General features: G+C 41.0%; 1 protein-coding gene across 1 annotated transcript in view; it reads left to right on the top strand.

The window, feature by feature from the left end:
• The window catches only part of trip13 (thyroid hormone receptor interactor 13), a 35,334-nt gene extending 12,226 nt beyond the window's left edge, over window positions 1-23,108 (top strand). The window contains exons 5-14 of the mRNA XM_078198218.1: window positions 661-716; window positions 1,776-1,866; window positions 3,747-3,819; window positions 5,183-5,246; window positions 7,982-8,068; window positions 11,024-11,130; window positions 16,593-16,746; window positions 16,886-16,998; window positions 17,405-17,474; window positions 22,787-23,108. Coding sequence (XP_078054344.1) covers window positions 661-716; window positions 1,776-1,866; window positions 3,747-3,819; window positions 5,183-5,246; window positions 7,982-8,068; window positions 11,024-11,130; window positions 16,593-16,746; window positions 16,886-16,998; window positions 17,405-17,474; window positions 22,787-22,915 — 944 coding nt within the window. The 3' untranslated portion in view covers window positions 22,916-23,108. The remainder of the gene's footprint in view (window positions 1-660; window positions 717-1,775; window positions 1,867-3,746; window positions 3,820-5,182; window positions 5,247-7,981; window positions 8,069-11,023; window positions 11,131-16,592; window positions 16,747-16,885; window positions 16,999-17,404; window positions 17,475-22,786) is intronic.
• Window positions 23,109-24,330: the final 1,222 nt, after the last annotated feature.

Raw genomic sequence — 24,330 nt, 5'->3', positions numbered from 1 at the left:
CAATCGTGTCTTATGGCCCTGGGCTCTGTGTATACATTTTAAGGCTTTGAAATGTCCCGAACAAGTCGCTCAAATGTATATATATTTTTTAAAATCACTATCTCACCACCATTTTGTCAGGTTGGGCAAAAATGGCCACATTCCTAGAGCCACCTGATCTATGCAATGCCAATATAATTAGAATATTTCTTTATTAATATCCTTGCAATCAGGGCTTTGACCATATGTTCAAACCCTTCTCTTAGTGCTCTTCAGTTTAAAGACTGATTTGCAATCATTTAAAAACTTGCACTAAATTTTGAAAAATGCCCTTATAAATCTTATATTCAGTTGATAATGTATAGTACTGTATGTTTGCAAACCATTTTAGCATCTAATGGTGCATGTTATGTTGATTGGTTTTGTTAGCAGGTGTTTATTGGATAATGCGTGAGACCAATGTTACTTTGTATAATTTGTTATAAAAATCATTGCCAGTGTAATGGTGGATTGGCTGTTTATTTTCCTTTAAAGTGTAGATGAGTTTTCCAGTAAATATGGGAATTGTAGAAAAAAAACTGCACACTTTGAGCTCTTGTGATTTCAAATTGTCAATATACTTGAAATGTAATGCACATTATGTTCTCCACTAAGTATAGTTTTTGAATTCCATTTTCGCAGGTGAATTCCATGGTCTCTGGGAGAGCTTGGTATATGATAGTGAGGTTAAATCACAAGTAAGTGCCTTCGAAAATTGCAACGATACCCTGGCTATGATGGCAAAACTGCTTGAAGTGCTATGACTGACTACTTTTTGCTATTCATATTAATCTATCAAGATTAATTGACTTTGTTTAGCATAGGCCTGATCAACTCTTCATGTCTGTATCAATGCACTAAGGAGTCTAACAGCACCAGGTTTATTTGGTAGCAAACGCCACTCGCTTTCGGAGCGCTGCTCCTTCGTCAGGTGAGTGGATCACTCACCTGACAAAGGAGCAGCGCTCTGAAAGCTAGTGGCGTTCGCTACCAAATAAACCTGTTGGACTTTAGCCTGGTGTTGTTAGACTCCTTACTGTGTTTACCCCAGTCCAACGCCGGCATCTCCACATCATGTATCAATGCACCACAGCTTCTTTAAAAATATATTTGAGTGTTGAAAGTCATCCATCACACAATGCTCCCCTACAAAATATTCTTAGAATCTCTACAGTGCAGAAGGAGGCTATTCGGTCTATCAAGCCTGCACTGATGACAGTCCCACCCAGGCCCTAACCCCTTAACCTCAGGTATTTACCCTGCTAACCCCCCTGACTCTTAACGGGCAATTTTGCATGGCCAATCCACCTAAACTGCACATCTTTGGACTGTAGACGCGGGGGAGAATATGCAAACTCCACACAGTGACCCAAGGCCAGAATTGAACTTGGGTCTCTGGCGCTGTAAGGCAGCACTTTGCATCATGCCACTCTGTGGTGCCAACTCTGCTTTAAATAAAGTTTCTAATTTGCAGAAGGAATTGCATTTGAAATAAATGCATGTTGCGTAAATACATTAAGGGAAATTAGTCATAACTTTCCATTTTACTTTGTCTTTATGGAATAACCATCTGCCATTAGTGTTTTAAGGTTTCACAACAGCAAGTACCCTCAAACTGTATTTAAATTGATAGGTTGAAACAGTATTTTATGGATATGTTATCATTACCTTTATATGTCTTTGAAGATTCTATTATTTCTGCACTTTGATAATTTAATTTTGGGAAGTGATAACACATTGATTTTATTTCTTAACAGTTACTTGACTATGTCTCAACCACCTTGCTATTTTCTGACAGAAATGTTGATAGCAATTTGATTACCTGGAATCGAGTGGTGCTACTCCACGGTCAGTCGCGAGTCTTTTACATTCAATGGCTTTTCTCGTATTGTTCCAGTCCGTTTGCTGTGTTTTATCTCCTGCTAATATTGGTACCTGCCATTCATCTGGGGACCAGCCCTCTTTTTGGCTGAACTTTCACTACAATAGGTCTTGAATCTCTGCAGATCTCTTTACCCATTTGCCCAAGCTTGAAATCTTCAAGACTCCACATGGAGACCTCCTGTTGTCATGCCAGGAGATCAAACATCGCAAACTTCTTTCTTGTTATGTTGGTGACATGACCAGATAAAATTCTTGGTTAAAGTAATGGAACTTTGCACTAATACTTAATACCACAGCAATCATGTTTGAAGCAAGCACAACTATAAGTTGTATTGCATTCTGCCAAATCTAGTTTGATGCATACCCAGTATTTGAAAAAGTATTTCACCATCTATAGATCACTCTTGATCCAATTAAATGGTAGAGTAGGCTCAAGGGGTTTGGTGTAAGCCAATCATTCTATTATCATTCAGTGCGTTTTTGGGGTCAGGAAGGAGAAAGGCCAGCCAGATTATGAACTTTTATCAGTGACTCCTATTTGAAAATATGCATGGTTAAATCCTTAGAGAAGGTATTGTGAATCCCTTTGTGCTGGAATAACGTGCAGGGATTCTGTGAAAGATTATATGTAAAGAATGGTCACATGAATGTGGAATCAGGGAACGACCTGCGCCATGGAAATCAGATAGAGTCAATAGTATAGCACAGGAGGGGAGAAAATTGGAGAGAATAAGTGATATAGCTGGGAATAGCTATGGACTATGATGCCACGAACAAGACCAATAATTTGTAGAGTAGCGTTCTGTGTTATATCTTTCTTGCCCTACTACATGGTGTTCTAAATCTTTTGCATGAACAGCAATCCAATTGGATGGAACAATATTCTCTGAAGCAATTGTTTTTGAAAAGTATTGCAAAACTTTGCAAGACAAAGACATTATGATACAGTATTGTATTTCCAGTATCTAAGCAGAGTTCCTGCTTGAACTGTCTGCATCGACACAATTTTGGACGAAGGGTCATTCAGACGCGAAACGTTGGCTATATTCTCTCTCCAGGTGCTGTCAGACCAGCTGAAATATTCCTGCATTTTCTGTTTTTGTTTCAGATTCCAGCATCCACAGTATTTTGCCTTTAACTTCAGGTTCATGTGACTGATGCAGCAAGTGACTCTTCCATTTGAATAGTTAAGGGCTTTGAGTAACATAGGAAGACTATCTTTCAGAAGAAGCAAACAAGGCTGTAAAACTAAACTATTCAAATGTGTTTTTTACTCACGGGAACTCAGTCCACAGGAGCTGGGAACAATCTGTCAGTTAAAGCGTTAGATAAAAAGCAATATATAAAATCAGCTTAAAAATACTTCAGCATTCTCTGATGAGGAAAGCCAAATTCCTGCTTGTGTTTGCTTCCAAACATCTCCTCCTGTGAGGTGCATGTGTATGGAAGTTGCCTGAGGAAAAGATTGTACTTTGTTGTGATACCGTAGCTAAAGGACCTTTCAGGTGCCGTGTCTATGCTGTAATGAAAAATGGCTCATTAAGCAGCATGGCAGAACCACTGTGTGGACATAGCCTGACTGCAAGGGAGATAGCAAAAATCAGCCAGGACCAAGTTGCCCAGATAGAATCCTACAGCACAGGAGACCAATTGTTGCATCATGTATGTGCTGGTACTTTGAAAGACATATCCACTGAGTCCCTCACAATCTTTTTAGGTATATATTAAATTCAAGTTACTATTGAATCTGCTTCCACCCTCCTTTTAGGCAGTCTGCTCTAGATCATAAATAAATCAGAACAACATAAATGTTGCAACTTCTTTGTTTTCTGTACTTATCATAGGTCCCCCGGGAACTGGTAAAACATCTTTATGCAAAGCACTGGCTCAAAAACTTACCATTCGATTTTCTAACCGGTAAGCGCCACAAAAATGTTGCATTGAATTCCACAATTTTTGGGAAGTTTGTCGTACTCGGCACCGTTAATGGCTTAGTTTTTTAAAAATGTAGTTTTGCTGGAAATACAAGAGAACTGATATTTTGTTAGCCCGTACTTAATTGGTGGCCATTTTCATGGATGTTATGGAAGGAAGGGAAGGGAAAGAAGAATTGGCACCCAAAATATTGTTGCCCAATTGATCTATTGTAACATAGAGCCTTAGCATTTTGATGAATTCAAATGTTTCCCAAATCCTGGATCTGCATGATATTGTGTCTTACTATAAACATTCTAACCTTTCATTTTGGGATCTCTGTTTCAATCCATTGATGAGATAGCAATCATATTCTGGTGATTATTAATTTATTTATAAAATGATATTTCACTCGTGACTCAAAATGGTCACAGTTCTTAATAGGCCCAGTAAGTTGAATTAATTAAATTTGCATTGCGCTGTATATTTGACCTCCAATACTTGCAGTGTAGCAAATGGAGATACCTCACTCCAGGATTTAAGATGCTGGCACCCTAGATGAGTTAGCAGCGAAGGTCATAGAGGTTTACAGCATGGAAACAGGTCTTTTGGCCCAACTTGTCTATGCCGCCCCTTTTTTTAACCACTAGGCTAATCCCAATTGCCCGCATTTGGCCCATATCCCTCCATAGCCAACTTACCCATGTAACTGTCTAAACGCTTTTTAAAAGACAAAATTGTACCCGCCTCAACTACTACCTCTGGAAGCCTGTTTCAGACACTCACTACCCTCTGTGTGGAAAAAATTTCCCTTCTGGATCCTTTTGTATCTCTCCCCTCTCACCTTAAACCTATGCCCTCTAGTTTTAGACTCCCCTATGGGAAAAGATATTGATTATCTAGCTGATCTATGCCCTTCATTATTTTATAGACCTCTATAAGATCACTCTTCAGCCTCCTATGCTCCAGAGAAAAATGTCCCAGTCTATCCAACCTCTCCTTATAACTCAAACCATCAAATCCCGATAGCATCCTAGTAAATCTTGGTGATGTAAGAACTTGAATGTTACAACTGTGGGTGTGTTCAGTAATCACAGCTTTTATTGTGCTTTAACCCATGCCTTTATGATGTCCAATTAATAATTATAACCTAATATCAAATTTTTTATTGAGTCACTTTTATGCCTGACTGAAATTTTGTAGTTGGGAATGCAAAATAGCCATAGTTCAGAGGGAGAAACATTCTCGGCTCATTTCATTGTATTTTTATGAAAGCATGTATTGTCCATTAATTGTTTTCAGGATTAAACTTCAATTTTAGTTTAGAGTCTTCAAGGCACAGATATTGCAACTGTATGTGTTTCAGGTACCGGTATGGACAGCTGGTAGAAATCAACAGCCATAGTCTTTTCTCCAAGTGGTTTTCTGAGGTAAGACCATAAGACATAGGAGCAGAATTAGGCCACTCAGCCCATCGTGTCTGCTCCACCATTCAATAATGGCTGATATTTTTCTCATCCCCATTCGCCTGCCTTTTCCCCATAATCCCTGATCCCCTTAGTTATCACAAATTTATCTATCTCTGTCTTAAAGACACTCAACGACCCAGCCTCCACAGCCTCCTGTGGCAAAGAGTGCCACAGATTCACCACTCTCTGGCCGAAGAAATTCCTCCTCATCTCTGTTTTAAAGGATCGTCCCTTTAGCGATCACGGCACAGTAGCACAGTGGTTAGCACTGCTGCTTCACAGCTCCAGGGACCTGGGTTCGATTCCCGGCTTGGGTCACTGTCTGTGTGGAGTTTGCACATTCTCCCCGTGTCTGCGTGGGTTTCCTCCGGGTGCACCGGTTTCCTCCCATAGTTCAAAGATGTGCGAGTTAGGTTGATTGGCCATGCTAAAATTGCCCCTTAGTGTCCTGAGATGCGTAGGTTAGAGGGATTAGTGGGTAAAATATGTAGGGATATGCGGGTAGGGCCTAGGTGGGATTGTGGTCGGTGCAGACTCGATGGGCCGAATGGCCTTTTTCTGTACTGTAGGGTTTCTATGATTCTTGCCTGAGATTGTGCCCTCTGGTTCTAGTTCTTCCTACTAGTGGAAGCATCCTCTCCACGTCCACTCTAGCCAGGCCTTGCAGGATCGTGTAAGTTCCAATAAGATTCCCCCTCATCCTTCTAAACTCCCAACGAGTACAGACCCAGAGTCCTCAACCGTTCCTGATACGACAAGCTCTTCATTCCAGGGATCGTTCTTGTGAACCTCTTCTGGACCCTTTCCAAGACCAGCACATCCTTACTTAGATACACGGCCCAAAACTGCTCATAACACTCCAAATGGGATCTGACCAGAGCCTAATGCATCCTCAGAAGTACATCCCTGCTCTTAAAGTCTAGCCCTCTTGCCATGGGGTAAATCCACCCCATACATATTCACACTCAGATTATTTTCTTATGACAAAATTATTTTGTAATCTTAAAAGCTTCACCCTACAAACCAGAATATCTCTTTTCTTATTTTATTAAAATCATATTGTTAAATGCAGTTAATTTTCTTAGGCACAGAATTTAATGATTACCATTTGCTAAACCACTCGTGCCTACACCTTAGATTATGAATTTTGAGATTAAAATGATTGATTTTCTTTAATATATTCTGAGTAGATCTACACAAATTGTGTTGCATAAGAGATGAGGTGCGAATGATTGCCCTTGACATCAAGGCTGCATTTGACAGAGTGTGGCACCAAGGAGTCCTAGAAGAACTGAAGACAATGGAATCGGAGTGAAAGATTTCACTGGTTGGAGTCATGCCTACCATACAGAAAGATTGTTTGCGGTTGTTAGAGGTCTCTCATCTCCCCCCAGGACATTGCTACAGGTGTTCCTCATGGTAGTGTCCTAGGCCCGACTATCTTCATTAATGGTCTTCTCTCCATCATAAGGTTAGACATGGGGACGTTTTCTGAAATTTCAGCACCATTTATGACGACTCAGATACTGAAGCAGTCTGTGTCCGCATGCAGTGAGACCTGGACGATATTCAGGCTTGGGCTGATACTTGATCAGTAACATTTGCAGCAGACAAATGCCAAGCAATGACCATCTCCAAAAAAAGAGAATCTAACCACCTTCCCATGACATTCGATAGCCTTACCTTCGCTGAATACCTCACTATCGACATCCTGGGAGTTATCATTGACCAGAAACTGATCTGGATCAGCCACACAAATACTATGGCTACAAATGCAGGTCGAGGCTGGGAATTTTGCAGAGAGTAACTCACCACTTGACTCCCTTCAGCCTGTCCATCATCTACAAGGCAGAAGTCAGGAGTATGATGGAATACTATGCACTTGCCTGAATGAGTGCAGGCCCAACAACGCTCAAGACCATCCAAAACAAAACAGCCAACTAGATTGGCACCCCATTTACCATCTACAATATCTGCCTCCTCCACCATTGACACATACTTGCAGCAGCATGTGCTACCTTACAAGATGCATGCTGCAACTCACCAAGGCTCCTTTGACAACACCTTCCAAACCGACCTTTACTACCAAGAAGGACAAGGGCAGCAGATGCATGGAACACCAACACCTCCGAGCCACACACCATCCTGACTTGGAACAATATCACTGTTCCTTCACTGTTGCGAGATCAAATTCCTGGAACTCCCTTCCTTATAGCACTGTGGGTGTTCCGACAACACACAGACTGCAGTGGCTCAAGAAGGTGTACTCACCACCTTCTCCTGGGCAGTCAGGGATGTCTAGCCAGTGGCGTCTGCATCCCATGAACAAATAAATTTTTTAAAAAGAGCATTATTCTAAGTAAACATGGATAACCAGTCATATTTATCCAAAAACTGTTATTAAACACTTGAGGTTTTAGTAATGACTGAACGCAAGGTTGGTTTTACAAACCTTTGAAGTTGTGAACAGATGAGATTTGCAGGTATCAGTTGTCATAGTTGCCAATTTCTGTTGCAGAAATGAAAACAGGAATAAAAACTTTGTGTCACCATTAAGTTAGAATTTGCAAATATTTGATGTTTATCAAGAGGATCAACTTTAGCGCAATAGCACGTTAATACTAACTACATTTTAAAATGTCTCGTCAAACAGAGTGGTTAATACTAACTACATTTTAAAATGTCTCGTCAAACAGAGTGGAAAACTTGTCACAAAGATGTTTCAAGCCATTCGGGACTTGATAATGGACTCTGAATCCCTTGTATTTGTTTTAATTGATGAGGTAAGATGATGCATTCTGTTCTAATGAACATCCAAACTAACACAAACACCATTGAGGCAGGTTTGAATCAGTTCATGTGATGTTTTCCAAGTTATTTTATTGAGTCTTAGGAGATGAAATGAAGTGAGAGGAGGCTTGTGTGGAGCACAATCACTGGCACAGACGAGAATGGTTCAGTTCTGTGCTGTAAAATCTGTGATTTCTGGAAATTCAGCTCAAACATGGTTACCTGCCACTAGGTGTCACTGAACTGCTTTGTACCGCTGTTGTAGCTGACAGAAATTTGGTAGGGAAGTTGATTACTAAATTCCATGTTTTAATAGGTGCATTAGTTTAAAATATATTTTAGCACATTGTACTATTAATAGTTCGGTTAAAAACCCCATTGATGTTGAATCTTCAGTGACTGGACATCCAACAGACTTTGCGACCAAAGAAGTGCAGTCAATGTTATGTAAACAAGCACAGCAGCCTATTTGTGTTGAGCAAAATCCTGCAAACAGCTATAAAATTAATGGCCGGTTATTCTATTTTTGGTGTTAGGGGAATAAACATGAATAACTTCTCTGCTCTGCTTCAAATAGTTACATTATGCATTTAAAAAAAGCCACCTTCACTTCAGGCCAGGAGTTTAACTCTAATGTCCACGACTTTGCCTCGTGTGCGTTGGTTCCGAGCACAGTCCTATAAGTTGATTCTGATCTTAGAGGGAGTATGAAAGTACAAAATGAGGCAAATAAATGGAACAGTGCATCTGTTATGCTTATTGGGGATGTATGCTTTGGAAAAAAATGCAGGTTTAGTGGTAACTTAATGAAGTATTTGAGTCCCGACAGGAAATTGGATCCCCAAACGATGTTCAATATCAACGTAGTTCAAGGACCGGGGGACAGGGATTCAAGTTTAGACAAGAAAAGATATAGACACAGCTGAGGTATAACCTCAAGGTAACAGATGGTGCATATTTGGAATAGCTTACTAGAGGATGTAGTGCCAATGAGGGACATTAAACTTTAGAAAGATGGTCGGATGTGTTTTTGACAGGAGGATGTTATTAGTTATCAAACAAAGCTAGTCTTATATTATGTAGTGTCTTTTGCAATCTCAGAATTGGCTCAAATTGCTTTTCAGCTAATGAGATTTGTCTGAAATGCAATCGCTGTTAAAAGATAGTAAAATATGGCAACCAATATGTGTACAACAAACAACAATGTGATAATCTGCTTTTCTATGATGATTGAGGGCTAAATATTGACCAAGACAAACTCTGCAGCTGTTCTTTGAAATAGTGCCAAGGCATCTTTTATATCTAGCTGAGTCACCAGACAAAACCTCAGTTTAATGTTTGATTGGAAAAATGGCACCTCAGACAATCCAGCACTCCCTCAGTACTGCACTGGACTGTCAGCCTAGATTTTTGTGCACAAGTGCTGGAGTGGAACTTGAACCCACAACCTTCTGATTTGGAAGTGAGAGTACTGCTAACTGAGCCATGGCTGACAAAAGATGTGATTTTGAGACATGGCTCCCATCTGGAACAGGATCAATGAATAGTAGTAGATTGAGGTACAGGTCAGTCATGATTTAATAGAATGGTGGAACATACTTACGGAACTGAATGGCCTACTCCTGTTCCTATGCACAGTCACTTGTTTCTAAAGAAATTTGGACATATAGCAGAATGAAGGAGGAAGTTACTTAAATAAATATTTCTGTGCCAGAGCATGAGGTCATGCTTCATTGCCACATAGAATTTGGGACGACTTGCTCAGCGTTTTTCATTCTTTGTTTTTATTTTTCCTCCCTTGTAACAACTTCTTAGTGATTGGGATGGATGATTCCAACGACTTTACCATCTAATGTGCAATAAGCATCGATTGCCGATTTGCTTGCCACTTTCATGTGCTTGTGTTGCTAAATCTTGGGTTTTGCCGTTTGGCATCATCTGGAACAATTAAAACAACAGCAAATCCGAGTCGGCCTTCGATATCCAATATTCTCGGTTTTAATTGTTTAAACTGGAATCCACAGATCTTAACAAGTTTCATTTTAACCTATTCAAAACTCCCCTACTTTGAATTCAATTCATGCCCTAAAGGGACCTAAAAGGGTCATCAAATTTCTGTTATTTGATTTTCTCATGTTATTAGCCCCTCAAGTCTGTTTCAACATTCATTGAGATTGTGGCTGATCTGTGACCTAACTCCATATGCATGTTTCTTATTTTGTAAGGTCTGGCTCTAATTTTTAGATTATGCTCCCTAGTCCTAGATCCCGAACTAGTGGAAATAGTTTCTCTCTGTCTACCTTTTTAATGTCCCCCTTAAAATCTTGAGAATATTGATCAAATAAACCCTCGACCTTCTAAGTTCCCAGTATACAGCCCCAGTTTGTGTAATTTCCTTTTGTAATTTAAGCCTTGGAGACCAGGTATCATTCTGGTAAATCTACGCTACAATTCCTCTGAGGTTAATATAAGGTGTGTTGCTCAGAACTGCTGACAACACTCCAGATGTAGTCTAATCAGGCCTTTGTGTAGCTACGACATACTTTTATCACCTTGTATTCTAGTCCTTTAGAGGCCAACATTCCATTAGTCTTTTTGATTATTTTCTGTACTTGGCCGTGACATTTTAATGATCTATGTAACTGGATTTCCAAGTCTCTGCTAAAATTACTGCATCTGCGGCACTCTTTTTCCTTGTCTGGGGTGTCACTATTTTTAGGAGTCCTGTATTAAAGATGTTGAACCCATGAATATTATTGAAATTAATTAAATTTGTTAAACCATGCAGAAGAGACTCATGGTACGTCTTTATTCTAAGTGACAAAGAAACCTTACTTGTTCAATAATATACTGATTTTGGAGGAATTTGACTAGCAAACATTATCCGGAAGGCTGAACTTAGACCATGACCTACTTTACAAGGTTAACTCGTGTCCCTTGTGCTACAGGTTGAAAGTTTGACAGCAGCTAGGAATGCTTCAAAGGCTGGCACAGAGCCATCTGATGCCATTCGAGTAGTTAATGCTGTGTTGACACAAATAGACCAGATCAAAAGGTAAGCTTTTAACTGTTACAGCTGTTTGTATATAGCACATTGTACTTTGACAGTTTAACCAGTTAATGAGCCACATTTAGAATAGCTGAATTGATTGTTGATTTATCGGGGCTTAACTCCTGGATGTTTTGTATAGTCCTGCAGATTCCAATATTAACTGATTTTGAATCACTAGTTTTTTTTTACCCTAATAGCAATCTGCTTTGCCACATAATGCTCATCATTGCTTTGCAACTTAGGCTTCAGGGAAAATCTGCAGTTATTAACATCTCATGTTTTACTCTGCCTGCAGAACAGGGAAAGGAATGGAAAGAAAATAAGTACCTTTTATTTTTAATTTTCTTTGTTTGTAGTTTTTCACATCTGCTATCTGAAAGAGGAAAGTTGGATAATATGATTAACCCATGCCCTTTCATTCATTATAACCTTGTGCTGTCTGTTCAGTATACTGCTCGTAGCATGCAGCTGAGTGCTAAACACACCTCTCGGCAGTGGGGCCCCCAAGTTCATGCAAGGCTAGCACCACTTCAGCATAGCCTGGATTACTTAAAAGCAGCCTGCATATGTTATGATCCTAGACCAGACCCCCAGGTTTTTGGTAAGATCCAATTAGGGACCAGTAATGTTTTGTTTAATGTAGACAAAGTTTGAGGTTCAAAACAAGAGAATAAAGCCACAAGATTCCACAGGTTTTGAACAAATAAAAATAAACTTTACTGTACAAAGTCAGAAAGATAGAATACAAGATAAATATTGTAAATTATTTTATAACATTCAGGGTTAATGACAGGTACATGTGAACTAATAGGCAAAGTGTGGTCAAATACACTACACTACACTGCACAATAAACAGAATATGTGACCAAGACAGATTCCATGCATTTTCAACAACCTGTTCTGACGTAAGTAAACGCCAATCTCATTGAAACTCTGTCTCTCTCAAGAAGGACTTCAAATGTTTCACTTTCGAAGATCAAGCTGCTCCAACTCTGATTGCCTCAACGCCTGCACGTCTCCAGGGTTTCAGTCTTGTCTCCTGAGACTCCCTACCCATGGATTTCCAAATATGCTCTCCTGTCTCTACTCACCGACATAATTTCAGCTCTTTAATAACCAGCTAGCTTCACTGGGCTGGCACTGTATCTGGGTTTCACCAAACTCCTCAGCTACACCTAGCTATAAATAGCTTCCAGAACTGTGCCTGAACTCTAGCCATTTTCAGCACAAAGTCAGTGACCTTCCGCCGCCACCATCTCAGCTCCCAGGACTTCTCCTGAGCCTTAATGACAGAGCTAGCAAACAGCTTCTTGGGCTTCTCCTGAGTCGCAACTACACAGATCCAGCTAACAGCAGCACTTTTGCTGCCTAGACTCTGCCAAAATCAATGTATTTTCGGTATGGCCTTTTCCTTGCTACCAAACACTCTCCCTCAGCAAACACATAGATAAACTGAAACCCAATAAATTTCTTAAGCTCCACCCATCTCTATGAAGACATAGCTTTCCAGGGCTCACTGAATGCTTTAAATTAGTTGTAGCTTTAACTCCCAAAACAAAATGACTGCTGGGCTACATTTCTTTGCAAGCAGCGCAGACACCTCGTCTCTAATTCTCCTGCTAAGTAAGCCTACCTGCCGTTTTATGATCTTTTGTAGCTGTTAACCCCTTAAGTCAACATGGTCCTAAACTTTTAAGCCTAATAGTCTTTAAGTTGCTTTAGTTGCATTTACTCTAATTTTCTACAGTTAACTTTAAACTTCCCAGAACTAACAATTACCTCTAAAATATTACGATGAACCAAGAACTCGGTATTTATAATACAAGCCTTAAAGGGGATTTACATTATAATTGCAGATGTTGCTGAAAGTGACTGGGAAAGAGTCTCTGAGCAGGAAGAATAGTACAAATGAAAGAACAGGGCAGAGAGTGTCTCCAGAGTCCTTTGATGCAGCACTCTGGAGATCTTGGTAGATGATATGGACAGGAAAAAGGAGCACCTGTACTCTGATAAAGTCCTCCAGGCAGACATTGAGAGAAGATCGCCATTGCTGTTGATAAAAGCAGTCTAGCTCTGAGCATCTAGGTGCAAACCTCACGAGTGGTCAAGGTCAATGAAGCACCTTCAAATGCCATATCTTTACAAATGAACCACTACCTTCACATGTCCTTCCATTCACCAATACATCAACCTCCCCCTTCATTCGCTTACTAACATTCTCTATCAATCACGACTTAGCGTAACAACGTAACTACACTTCACTTTCACAGACATGGCACAGCTGCAAACCTTACAGCTTACACAAAATACCAGCTATTCATCCATGACAGACACATCACTCAAGCACACTGCACCGCACCCACTGGCACACCTCCCCCTCTTGCAGGACATGGTGGCACATAACCAGAGATGGTAACACCTAACTAGCATGGAACATGTCCTTATCCCGATGGATGTCTAATCTCCTTAATGTCTATTTAGAGGACGATATCCTCATCTCAGGAATCAGTCTCTGAACTGTCATTGCATTCCTCTGAGGCACTTGCATCTATCCTTTAGGTAAGAATGCACAGTACGCCAGGTGTGGTTTCACCAAGGCCCTATCTAATTGCATTAAAACTTATTTGCCAGTACTCCACTCCCTTTGGAATAACACTAATATACCATTTATTTTAATTATTGCTTGTTGCAACTATGGTAACTGATTCATGTAAAAGGACCCAGTTAGCATGAATTGAGGATTGGTTAAATATAATTTAGGAATAAGAGAGTCATTTTTGGGCTTGGCAGGCTTTAAGTGGTGGGATATAACAAGAATCTGGACTTTGTTATGGTTCAAGTCAGAAACTCCAAAGTGTTCTATGGAGCCCGCCTAGATCATAAGTTTTACAACTTGAATTTGGCTAGGATCAGGTATGATTCAAATGACCGACTAGGGAGCTTTTATCAAACAAAGTTTATTTAAGAATATAGTTAACATGTATGGAAAGAAAATTAGCAATAAAATTTATCAATTACAAACAAAAACAAAACAACCACGATAATGTATAACCCTTAACAAATATACCCGAGAGGTTCCAGTCAAACCAAAACCTTCTATAGACAAAACCTTTTTAAACAAGTTCAACACAGCAAAGACTAAAGCTCACGTGATGCTGGAATTGAGTCCTTTTGTTAGAGAAGTGAAAACACTCAGTCTTGTAAGTTCTAGTAGTCCCCTTGATGACCCAGAACAGCTTCCCAGAACCCCAGGCAGACTCTGGTCAAGCCACCGACAGCAGATTTTCTACTCCAGGGGGGCAAGACCTTCAAGATAACCAGCAGAATTTCCAAATAAAACAGAAAGAGAGGGAAACACTTCTTTTCAGCTTGCTGTATCTTCTAAAACCTAACCTGCAGCTCAGAACTGAAAGTGAAAGAGCTGTCACTTGACCTGCCAACCAGTTTTCCTCCTAACAATGCAGGGTCAAAAAACTAATCTCAGAAAGTACCTGAGGCCCCCATTTAAGCCAATTAAGGAGCAATATAAGGGCTCTTAGTAGACAACAATGACCTCAACTAAGGCTGTGAACGGCAGAGAGCATGATTTAAAAAAAAATCTCTTCAGGGTATGCTAATGTCACAACTTAGACCTCAGTTATTTATAATATATATCAATGGCTTAGATTAGGGGACCGAGTTCAACGTATCCAAGTTTGTTAATGATACAAAGCTGGGTGGGAAAATTAGCTCTGAGAAGGCACCAAAAGAAGCTGCAGAATGGGTGATGTGAGTGGACAAGATCGTGGCAGATTGAATAATGTGTTGACTCATGAAGTTATCCATTTTGGTAGGAACATAAGAACATAAGAAATAGGAGCAGGAGTAGGCCATCTAGCCCCTCGAGCCTGCCCCGCCATTCAATAAGATCATGGCTGATCTGAAGTGGATCAGTACCACTTACCCGCCTGAACCTATAACCCCTAATTCCCTTACCGATCAGGAATCCATCTATCCGTGATTTAAACATATTCAACGAGGTAGCCTCCACCACTTCAGTGGGCAGAGAATTCCAGAGATTCACCACCCTCTGAGAGAAGAAGTTCCTCCTCAACTCTGTCCTAAACTGACCCCCCTTTATTTTCAGGCTGTGCCCTCTAGTTCTAGTTTCCTTTCTAAGTGGAAAGAATCTCTCCATCTCTACCCTATCCAGCCCCTTCATTATCTTATAGATCTCTATAAGATCCCCCCTCAGCCTTCTAAATTCCAACGAGTACAAACCCAATCTGCTCAGTCTCTCCTCATAATCAACACCCCTCATCTCTGGTATCAATCTGGTGAACCTTCTCTGCACTCCCCCCAAGGCTAATATATCCTTCCGCAAATAAGGGGACCAATACTGCACACAGTATTCCAGCTGCAGCCTCACCAATGCCCTGTACAGATGCAGCAAGACATCTCTGCTTTTATATTCTATTCCCCTTGCGATATATAGGCCAACATCCCATTTGCCTTCTTGATCACCTGTTGCACCTGCAGACTGGGTTTTTGCGTCTCATGCACAAGGACCCCCAGGTCCCTTTTCACAGTAGCATGTTGTAATTTTTTTCCATTTAAATAATAATCCAATTTGCTATTATTTCCTCCAAAGTGAATAACCTCGCATTTGCCAACGTTGTACTCCATCTGCCAGATCCTCGCCCACTCACTCAGCCTATTCAAATCTCTCTGCAGACCTTCCGCTTCCTCCACGCAATTCACTTTCCCACTTATCTTCGTGTCGTCGGCAAACTTTGTTACCCTACACTCAGTCCCCTCCTCCAGATCATCTATGTAAATAGTAAACAATTGAGGAGAAATATAAGAGCAGAATATTTTAAATAGTGAGAGACAGACGTGCTAATATTTGGGTGAACTTCAGAGGCGTTGCTCTTACATTTACTGAAACTATATTCAAAGAAAGAACAAAGAAAATTACAGCACAGGAACAGGCCCTTCGGCCCTCCAAGCCTGCACCGACAGGCTTCTGTCAAGATTTTACGGTGAATATTACTTTTAAGCATGCCCATTTTAATGGCAGACGTAATAAAATACCTATATTAAGAACTGATGACCGGACCACCGAATATTTTCTCATTGGAAAAACAGAACAAGTCGATTTTAAATTTCGCCTTTGGGTGAGTATTTTTGTGAGCGAAGGATTTTTAGCTAAAATTAAACATGAAGCAAACTTTGGAATGGAAGGTGAGGGGGATTTATAGAGTGCAAATAGAGGAGATAAATGCTTGGTTTGATATATTTTTCTCTCCTGCTGGCTTTCCTATTTACCATGTGTCTCGTGGCAGAGTGCTTTCTGTCCCAACAGAGAGGATAGATTGTTCTGATTCGGTTCTGACTACGAGATACTATACTACACTGACAGTAATGAAGTTTGTACACTCCCAAGCTCTTCTATGTATGATTCCTTTCTCTGGATTCAACCCTAGATTTCCCAATGTTATAATTCTGACTACATCAAACATCACAGAAAAAATAGACTTGGCTTTTGTGGACCGAGCAGATATCAAGCAGTACATTGGACCACCATCTGCTACAGCCATTTTTAAGATCTATCTCACTTGTCTGGAGGAACTGATGAAGGTATGGTACCATTTCCTCAGTTTGCTGAATGACTATTGAGCTGTTGTGCTGAGGTTGCTAATGAACTTCTTTTTTGGGAAAGGTGAGCAAAAGAACAAGATGATGTATTTGGAGTTATTACCTCTATTTTGATTTTTAGTGCCAGATCATCTACCCGAGACAGCAACTTCTCACGCTGAGAGAGCTGCAGATGATCAGCTTCTTGGAGAATGATGTGTCCAGGCTAAGTTTGGCGCTGAAGAATATTGCAGCGTAAGTTTCTATTACTCTAGCAGTACTAGCACCTCCTTGCCACTTGTCCATGTGTACTTTCCATTATTGAGCTAACAAGGATGTATGAGGACTGTGTACTGCTTGTACATCTTTAATTAAGTATATTTTATTTTCACTAGATATATTGGGGGTTGTTAACAGAATAAAAATCAAAATTTGCAAAGTAGTTCTAGTACTTACAGGATAATAACACTACTTGATGGATCATGATCAGTAAGTTCTAACTAGTGGACAAAAAGATGCATTTTCTGAACCTCTCATTTTTAACTAATAAGTTCTAGGCTTTATGATTGAAGTACTGGTAATTGTTTTTATGTAAAAGCTGACATTTTCTGTGGATCTATGTTTCCATCGTGAAGACTTTTCCTATTTTTGTTAAACACAGGAAAAGTGAAGGACTTAGTGGACGAGTTTTGCGAAAGCTACCTTTCCTAGCTCATGCACTGTACATTCAGGTAGGTTCTTTCGCAATCAGTTTGCGAGTGTGTTTACTTCAGTAGCTGGTATAGTGGGTTTAGATGACTATAGAATGATGGAATTATTAGATTACTACATTTAGCAAAGCAAAATGCTTCAGATGCTGAAAACAAAGAATACTAGAAATACTCAGCGTGTTAGGGAGCATCACAAAATTCACAAAATCATCAACCTGAAACATTGGGTGGGATTTTCTGGCCGCACTTGCCCTGAAACCGGAAAATCCCGCCCGAGGTCAACGAACCTTTCCATGGTCCGCCCCTTGCCTGCTCCAATTCCTGTGGCAGGCGGAATGGGAAAATCCACCCTATTAAGTCTGTTCCTCTCTCCACCGAGGATAACTTGCAAAGTTTTTCCAACATTTTCTGAGATGGCTACCTTAGTTTTGTTTTGACACTGAACTTGGGTTAGGTTGGCTGGAATGACTGACCAGGAATATTAGTGATGAGAGGGACACAAATTTACCCAGATTAGTCCAGTCCATCTGATCACACGGGCTTGACTGTTGCTGAAAAAAGACACTGTTGTCAAAACTTCATCTTGTACTCATCATGACAATTCGTAAGAACACAGCAAAGACTAAAGCTCACGTGATGCTGGAATTGAGTCCTTTTGTTGGAGAAGTGAAAACACTCAGTCTTGTAAGTTCTAGTAGTCCCCTTGATGACCCAGAACAGCTTCCCAGAACCCCAGGCAGATTCTGGTCAAGCCAGCGACAGCAGATTTTCTACTCCAGGGGGGCAAGACCTTCAAGATAACCAGCAGAATTTCCAAATAAAACAGAAAGAGAGGGAAACACTTCTTTTCAGCTTGCTGTATCTTCTAATGGTTGACGAGGGAAGGGCCGTGGATGTCGTCTATATGGACTTTAGTAAAGCGTTTGACAAAGTCCCTCATGGTAAGCTGGTGAAAAAGGTTGGATCTCATGGGATAAAGGGGGAGGTGGCTAGATGGGTGGAGAACTGGCTTGGTCACAGAAGACAGAGGGTGGTAGTGGAAGGGTCTTTTTCCGGCTGGAGGCCTGTGACTAGTGGTGTTCCGCAGGGCTCTGTACTGGGACCTCTGCTGCTGTTTGTGATTTATATAAACGATCTGGAAGAAGGTGTAACTGGGGTGATCAATAAGTTTGCGGACGACACAAAATTGGCAGGACTTGCAGATAGTGAGGAGCATTGTCAGAAGCTACAGAAGGATATAGATGGGCTGGAAATTTGGGCAAAGAAATGGCAGATGGAGTTCAATCCTGATAAATGCGAAGTGATGCATTTTGGTAGAGCTAATGTAGGGAGGAGCTATACGATAAATGGCAGAACCATAAAGGGTGTAGATACGCAGAGGGACCTGGGGGTGCAAGTCCACAGATCCTTGAAGGTGACGTCACAGGTGGAGAAGGTGGTGAAGAAGGCATATGGCATGCTTGCCTTTATAGGACGGGGCATAGAGTATAAAAGTTGGGGTCTGATGTTGCAGATGTATAGAACGTTGGTTCGGCCGCATTTGGAATACTGCGTCCAGTTCTGGTCGCCACACTACCAGAAGGACGTGGAGGCTTTGGAGAGAGTACAGAGGAGGTTTACCAGGATGTTGCCTGGTATAGAGGGGCTTAGTTCTGAGGAGAGATTGGGTAAACTGGGGTTGTTCTTCCTGGAAAGACGGAGGATGAGGGGAGACTTAATAGAGGTGTATAAAATTATGAAAGGCATAGATAGGGTGAACGGTGGGAAGTTTTTCCTCAGGTTGGTGGTGACGTTCACGAGGGGTCATAGGTTCGAGGTGAAGGGGGGGGGGGGGAGGTTTAACACAGATATCAGAAGGACATATTTTACACAGAGGCTGGTGGGGGCCTGGAATGCGCTGCCAGGCAAGGTGGTGGAGGCGGACACACTGGGAATGTTTAAGACTTATCTAGATAGCCATATGAACGGAGTGGGAATGGAGGGATGCAAAAGAATGGTCTAGTTTGGACCAGGGAGCGGCACGGGCTTGGAGGGCCGAAGGGCCTGTTCCTGTGCTGTATTGTTCTTTGTTCTAAAAACTAACCTGCAGATCAGAACTGAAAGTGAAAGAGCTGTCACTTGACCTGCCAACCAGTTTTCCTCCTAACAATGCAGGGTCATAAAACTAATCTCAGAAAGTACCTGAGGCCTCCATTTAAGCCAATTAAGGAGCAATACAAGGGCTCTTAGTGGACAACCTGGCAACAATGACCTCAATTAAGGCTGTGAACGGCAGAGAGCATGATTTTTTAAAAAAATCTCTTCAAGGTATGCTAATGTCACAACTTAGACCTCAGTTATTTATAATATATAAATAACTGCCAAGCTTTGTTTAAATTCAAATCAGGTTTGACCAGATTGATCAAGACATTTTCCTGAGGAATGAACCAGAGAATGGCTGTCGCCTATTTTATTTAGTTGAAATAGGTGCAATGTGTGTACATGTTCTTCCTGTCTGCAAAGAACAGGGCCCTGTTTATTAATATGTGTGGCCTCTCGCACACCTAAGTGAGCCACACTACAAACCCGACTGATGATCCTGAATTGGTTGTCAGCATAATTCTTAGCGTGCTCAGGATTGTTTATCAAAATGTAGCAAATAGGACATGTTTGACAACATGTGTCTTTTTTCAGCAATCTTCAAATTTGGTATTACCAAACAACTATTTGATCACAAGGAGCTTTGGCTCAGTGGTAGTACACTCCCTCCTCAGAATTAGGAGTTCAGGCCCTAACCTAAAGACCCAAGCGCATAAATCAGGCTAAAACACATTCAAGCGCAATACTGACGGCGAGCTCTATTGTCGACCTTTCACCTGAGACAATAAACAGTGTCTCAGTATGCCCCCTCACGTGGACATAAAACTCCATGGCACTATTTCAAAGAGGTTGTCACTGGTCTCTTGGCTGTCATCTGATATTTATCCATCTGTCTGCATCACTAAAATGGATTATCTAGTCATTATCATATTGATGTTTGTAGGAGCTTGTGTACAAATTGGTTACTGTGTTTCCATTCATTAAAACTGTGACTACAGTTCAAAAAATACTTAATTGTCCTTTGGGACACCTTGAAGCTATGAAAGGCACTATGTAAATGCAAGTTAACTCTTTAGTTTTGGAATCTCATGATCTCGCAATGAACCTGCTTATTTGGGGAATCCTGTCTGGAATTTTGAGCAACACAGAAGCTTTTAAAATGGTTTCAATTTCCTATTCCCTGTCTTTTGGGTGGTCACAGATGCTTCTTCTTATTTTCATGGTTTGGATAGCAATTTATCCATATCATTCCCCTGCTCAAAAGAGCCGCTCTCTTGCCCAAAGCAGCCTGGGTTATGTTTGTCCTGATGAGAGTTAGTTCTGTCAGATCATGCAACTCTAGACTTCATTACAATTGTTCTCTAAACATGGACAAAAGTGTTGGCTTCCTGAGGTGAGTTGAGAGTGGCTACCCTTTAGGTGAAGGCAGCATCAAGAAGCAGAGTAAAATTGAAGTCCGTGAAGACTGGGAGGATGGGGGGAATGCCTTCAGTGGATAGAGTCATGCCTAGTGCTATAGGAGTTCCTCAGGGCAATGTCGGAGGTCCGGTCATCTTTAGCTACTTTATCAATGACCTTCGCTTAAACTAAAGGTCAGAAGTGGGAATCCATAGAATCCCTACAGTGCAGAAGGAGGCCGTTTGACTTATCAAGTCTGCACCAACTCTCCGAAAGAGCATTTTACTCATGCTCACCTCCTGTAACCCAGCACCTTTATCATGGCTAATCCTGTAACCCAGCACCTTTATAATGGCTAATCCACCTAACCTACACATCTTTAGACACTCAGGCAATTTAGCATGGCCAATCCACCTAACCTGCACATCTTTGGATTTTGGGAGAAACCACAACCAGAGGAAACCCACGCAGAAACAGGAAGAACGTGTAAACTCCACACAGTCAGTGTGTTTGCGGATGATTGCACAAACACACTATGTTCAGTTTCATTCATAACTCATTAGCTAATGAAGCTATCATCATCCTCCATGTGCAGCAAGGTCTGGACACCATTGTGCTAATAAGTGACAAATGACATTTGTGCCATACATGTGCTAGGCACTGACCATCTTCAACAAGAGAGAGTAGTTAACTGCCTCCCCTTGACATTCAATAGCCTCACTATCAATGTCCGGGAACCGAACAAACCTAACTGGACCAACTATGTAAATACTGTGACAAGAGCAGAAAAGAAGACGGGGATTCTGTGGCGAGTGACTCCTCCTAACTTCCCAATGCCTATTTGTACAATCAAACAGGCACAAGTTAGGAGTGTGATTATGGAATGCCTGGATGTTGCAGCTCCAATAATGCTCCAAGCTCAACACCATCCAGAACAAAGCAAGCCTGTCTGATCATCCTAACCCCCATCCACCAACATAAACATTTACTCTCTCCTCCACTGATGCACAGTAGTTGCAGTGTGTACTGTCCACAAGATGCACTGTGGAAACAAACCATCTTCTTCGACAACACCTCCCAAACCTGTGACCTCTTTTCACCTGAAGGACTAAAGGCAACAAGCGCATTGGAACGGCACCACCTGCAAGTTCCCCTCCAAGTTGCAACCACCCTGACTTAAATTTATCACTCTTCCTGTGTCACACTGCTGAGTCAAAATTGTGATGCTTACATAACAACACTATGGAAGTACTTTGTCCACAGGGACATGGACTATAGTGGTTCAAGGCAGTGGCTCACCACCACCTTCTCGAGGGCAATTTAGGGATAGAGGAACAAATGGGGGCTGTACCAATGATGCCCACGTCCTGTGAATTAATTTGTAAAAATGGTGATTAAGAAGGAAATTGGCATTGTGCTGCTGCAAACTGTTTTCTTGAAAGCTGGGAGCCAGCATGCAATAGCAGGTCTCCAGTTAACTTCCCTCGTTTCACATGTAGTCACTACAGGTTAGATCCTGCCAGCGCAGGAGGGTTCATTTCAAAGATTCAGAGGTTGGCATCTTGATGCATTTACAACTATGTTTGAAACTTAGTATTCATGCTCCCTACTTAGCAAACAAAGGCTAAACAAATTGCAATATTGCATCATAAAGACAAATAGCAATATCACATTGGCATTCTTCAAATCCATCTAAATTAACACTTAATAGAAAATTGCATTTTGTTTTGTTCATCCTTAAATTGTTTTTTTACAATTCAATTTTATTTGTATTTGGGCCATTGGTATGTTCCAGTGCATTGAGAAGTGTTTAAATTAATTTTCTTTTTTTTCCCCCCCCCCAACTTTCTTTCAAGTCACCGTCTGTAACTGTGGAGGAATTTCTAGAAGCTCTATCCATGGTGGTGGACAGGCAGTTTGAAGAAAGGAAGAAACTAAACTCGATCGACAAGGGTTATAGTGCCACTCATCAACCATACTGTTAGACAAACATATTTATGCGGTATGCTGTCAAGCCATGATGGATTTTTTTAATGGTTGGTAACATTGACCTCAGTAAACTGCATGGTATTTTGATACTAAAGTGATACTGGAGTAGTTAATACCTTGGATATATTTATTTCTTTCCAAGTTGGTATACATTGATCCTGGCAAGTTACAGTAGGATAACGCTTCAATCTCGACAAGTTAGAGCCATATTAGATGTCTAGCCAAGATCGAAAACGTTCCTGAAACCATATGGTTTTGTCTGCCATGCTTGGCAAAATTGAGTAGAATTACAACACAGAGATAGGTGGCCTGACCAGTCTATGCCAGTGTTTGTTCCACATGAACCTCCTTCCCCATTACTTTACCTAACCCTGTCAGCATATGGCTTCTATTCCTTTCTCTCTCAAGTACTTATCCAGTTTTCCTTAAGTGCATCTATGTCACTGGTCAATCATTAAAGATTTATCAATTTATTGAAATTGAAGATGTGACTCTGCTATTAAATATTGGGAGCTGTTTTACTTCACAAATACCCAATTCACCTTCACATTTTTTTCACTTTTTGACAATGTTTATGACTGCAATGCAACAGATACTGTTGTGAAAGACCTCCGTCCTTTCTTGTGGCGAGACCTGGTCTGTCTTATATAACAGCTGGATGGAGGAATACCAGTGTAAATTCAATCACATTCAGTGAAGGCAGGACATTAAAGCAACTTCAGCTGACTTTTCAGGGAGCACGAATCTCTTGAGCAATCATTTAAAGTTGCTCTTTCACATTGGAACAGCCAAATTGGCCCTGTGTGAGGGACCATGACTAAAAATTCCGTTACTGAGAAATTACCTGTTGAATCACATTAGTGAAGTTATTTAGCTGACCCAAGACATTAATGTTATGCTTAGATTTTTGTTGACGAGCATGTTCTAGTGTATTAGAATTACATAGAATGTATAGCACAGAAACATGCTCCTTGATCCAAATCTTCTTTGCTGGTGTTTAAGTCAGCAAGGGGCACCTCCACTTCCTCTGCCTAACCCCCATCAGATTATCTTTCTGCTTCCTTCTCCCTCTTGCTTCTCAAATTTGCTATTCATCTCAGTTACTCCTTGTGGTAGGAATCTCCACACTCCAACTACTTGTATGGATAAAGAAGTTTCTCCTGAATTCCTTGTTGGTTTGGCCCCTAGTTTTACTCTCCCCACAAACAGGTCGTCTTTAGTATGTGGTAGGATCTCGCTGACCTGACATTACTGACACAGTTCAAAGTGGCATAGGCAATACTTTCTAACAGCATTAAACAAGTTAGTTTCAGTGTCATATTCATGCCGCAAAGAAAACCCCAAGACTCTCTCTTGTAGTTCAACTATACAGCGGTGCAATGGTTAGCACTGCTGCCTCACAGCGCCAGGG

The sequence above is a fragment of the Mustelus asterias genome, chromosome 2 (assembly GCF_964213995.1).
Source record: "Mustelus asterias chromosome 2, sMusAst1.hap1.1, whole genome shotgun sequence".
Taxonomy (NCBI): Eukaryota; Metazoa; Chordata; class Chondrichthyes; order Carcharhiniformes; family Triakidae; genus Mustelus; species Mustelus asterias.
This window is presented reverse-complemented; position numbering and strand designations above follow the sequence as displayed.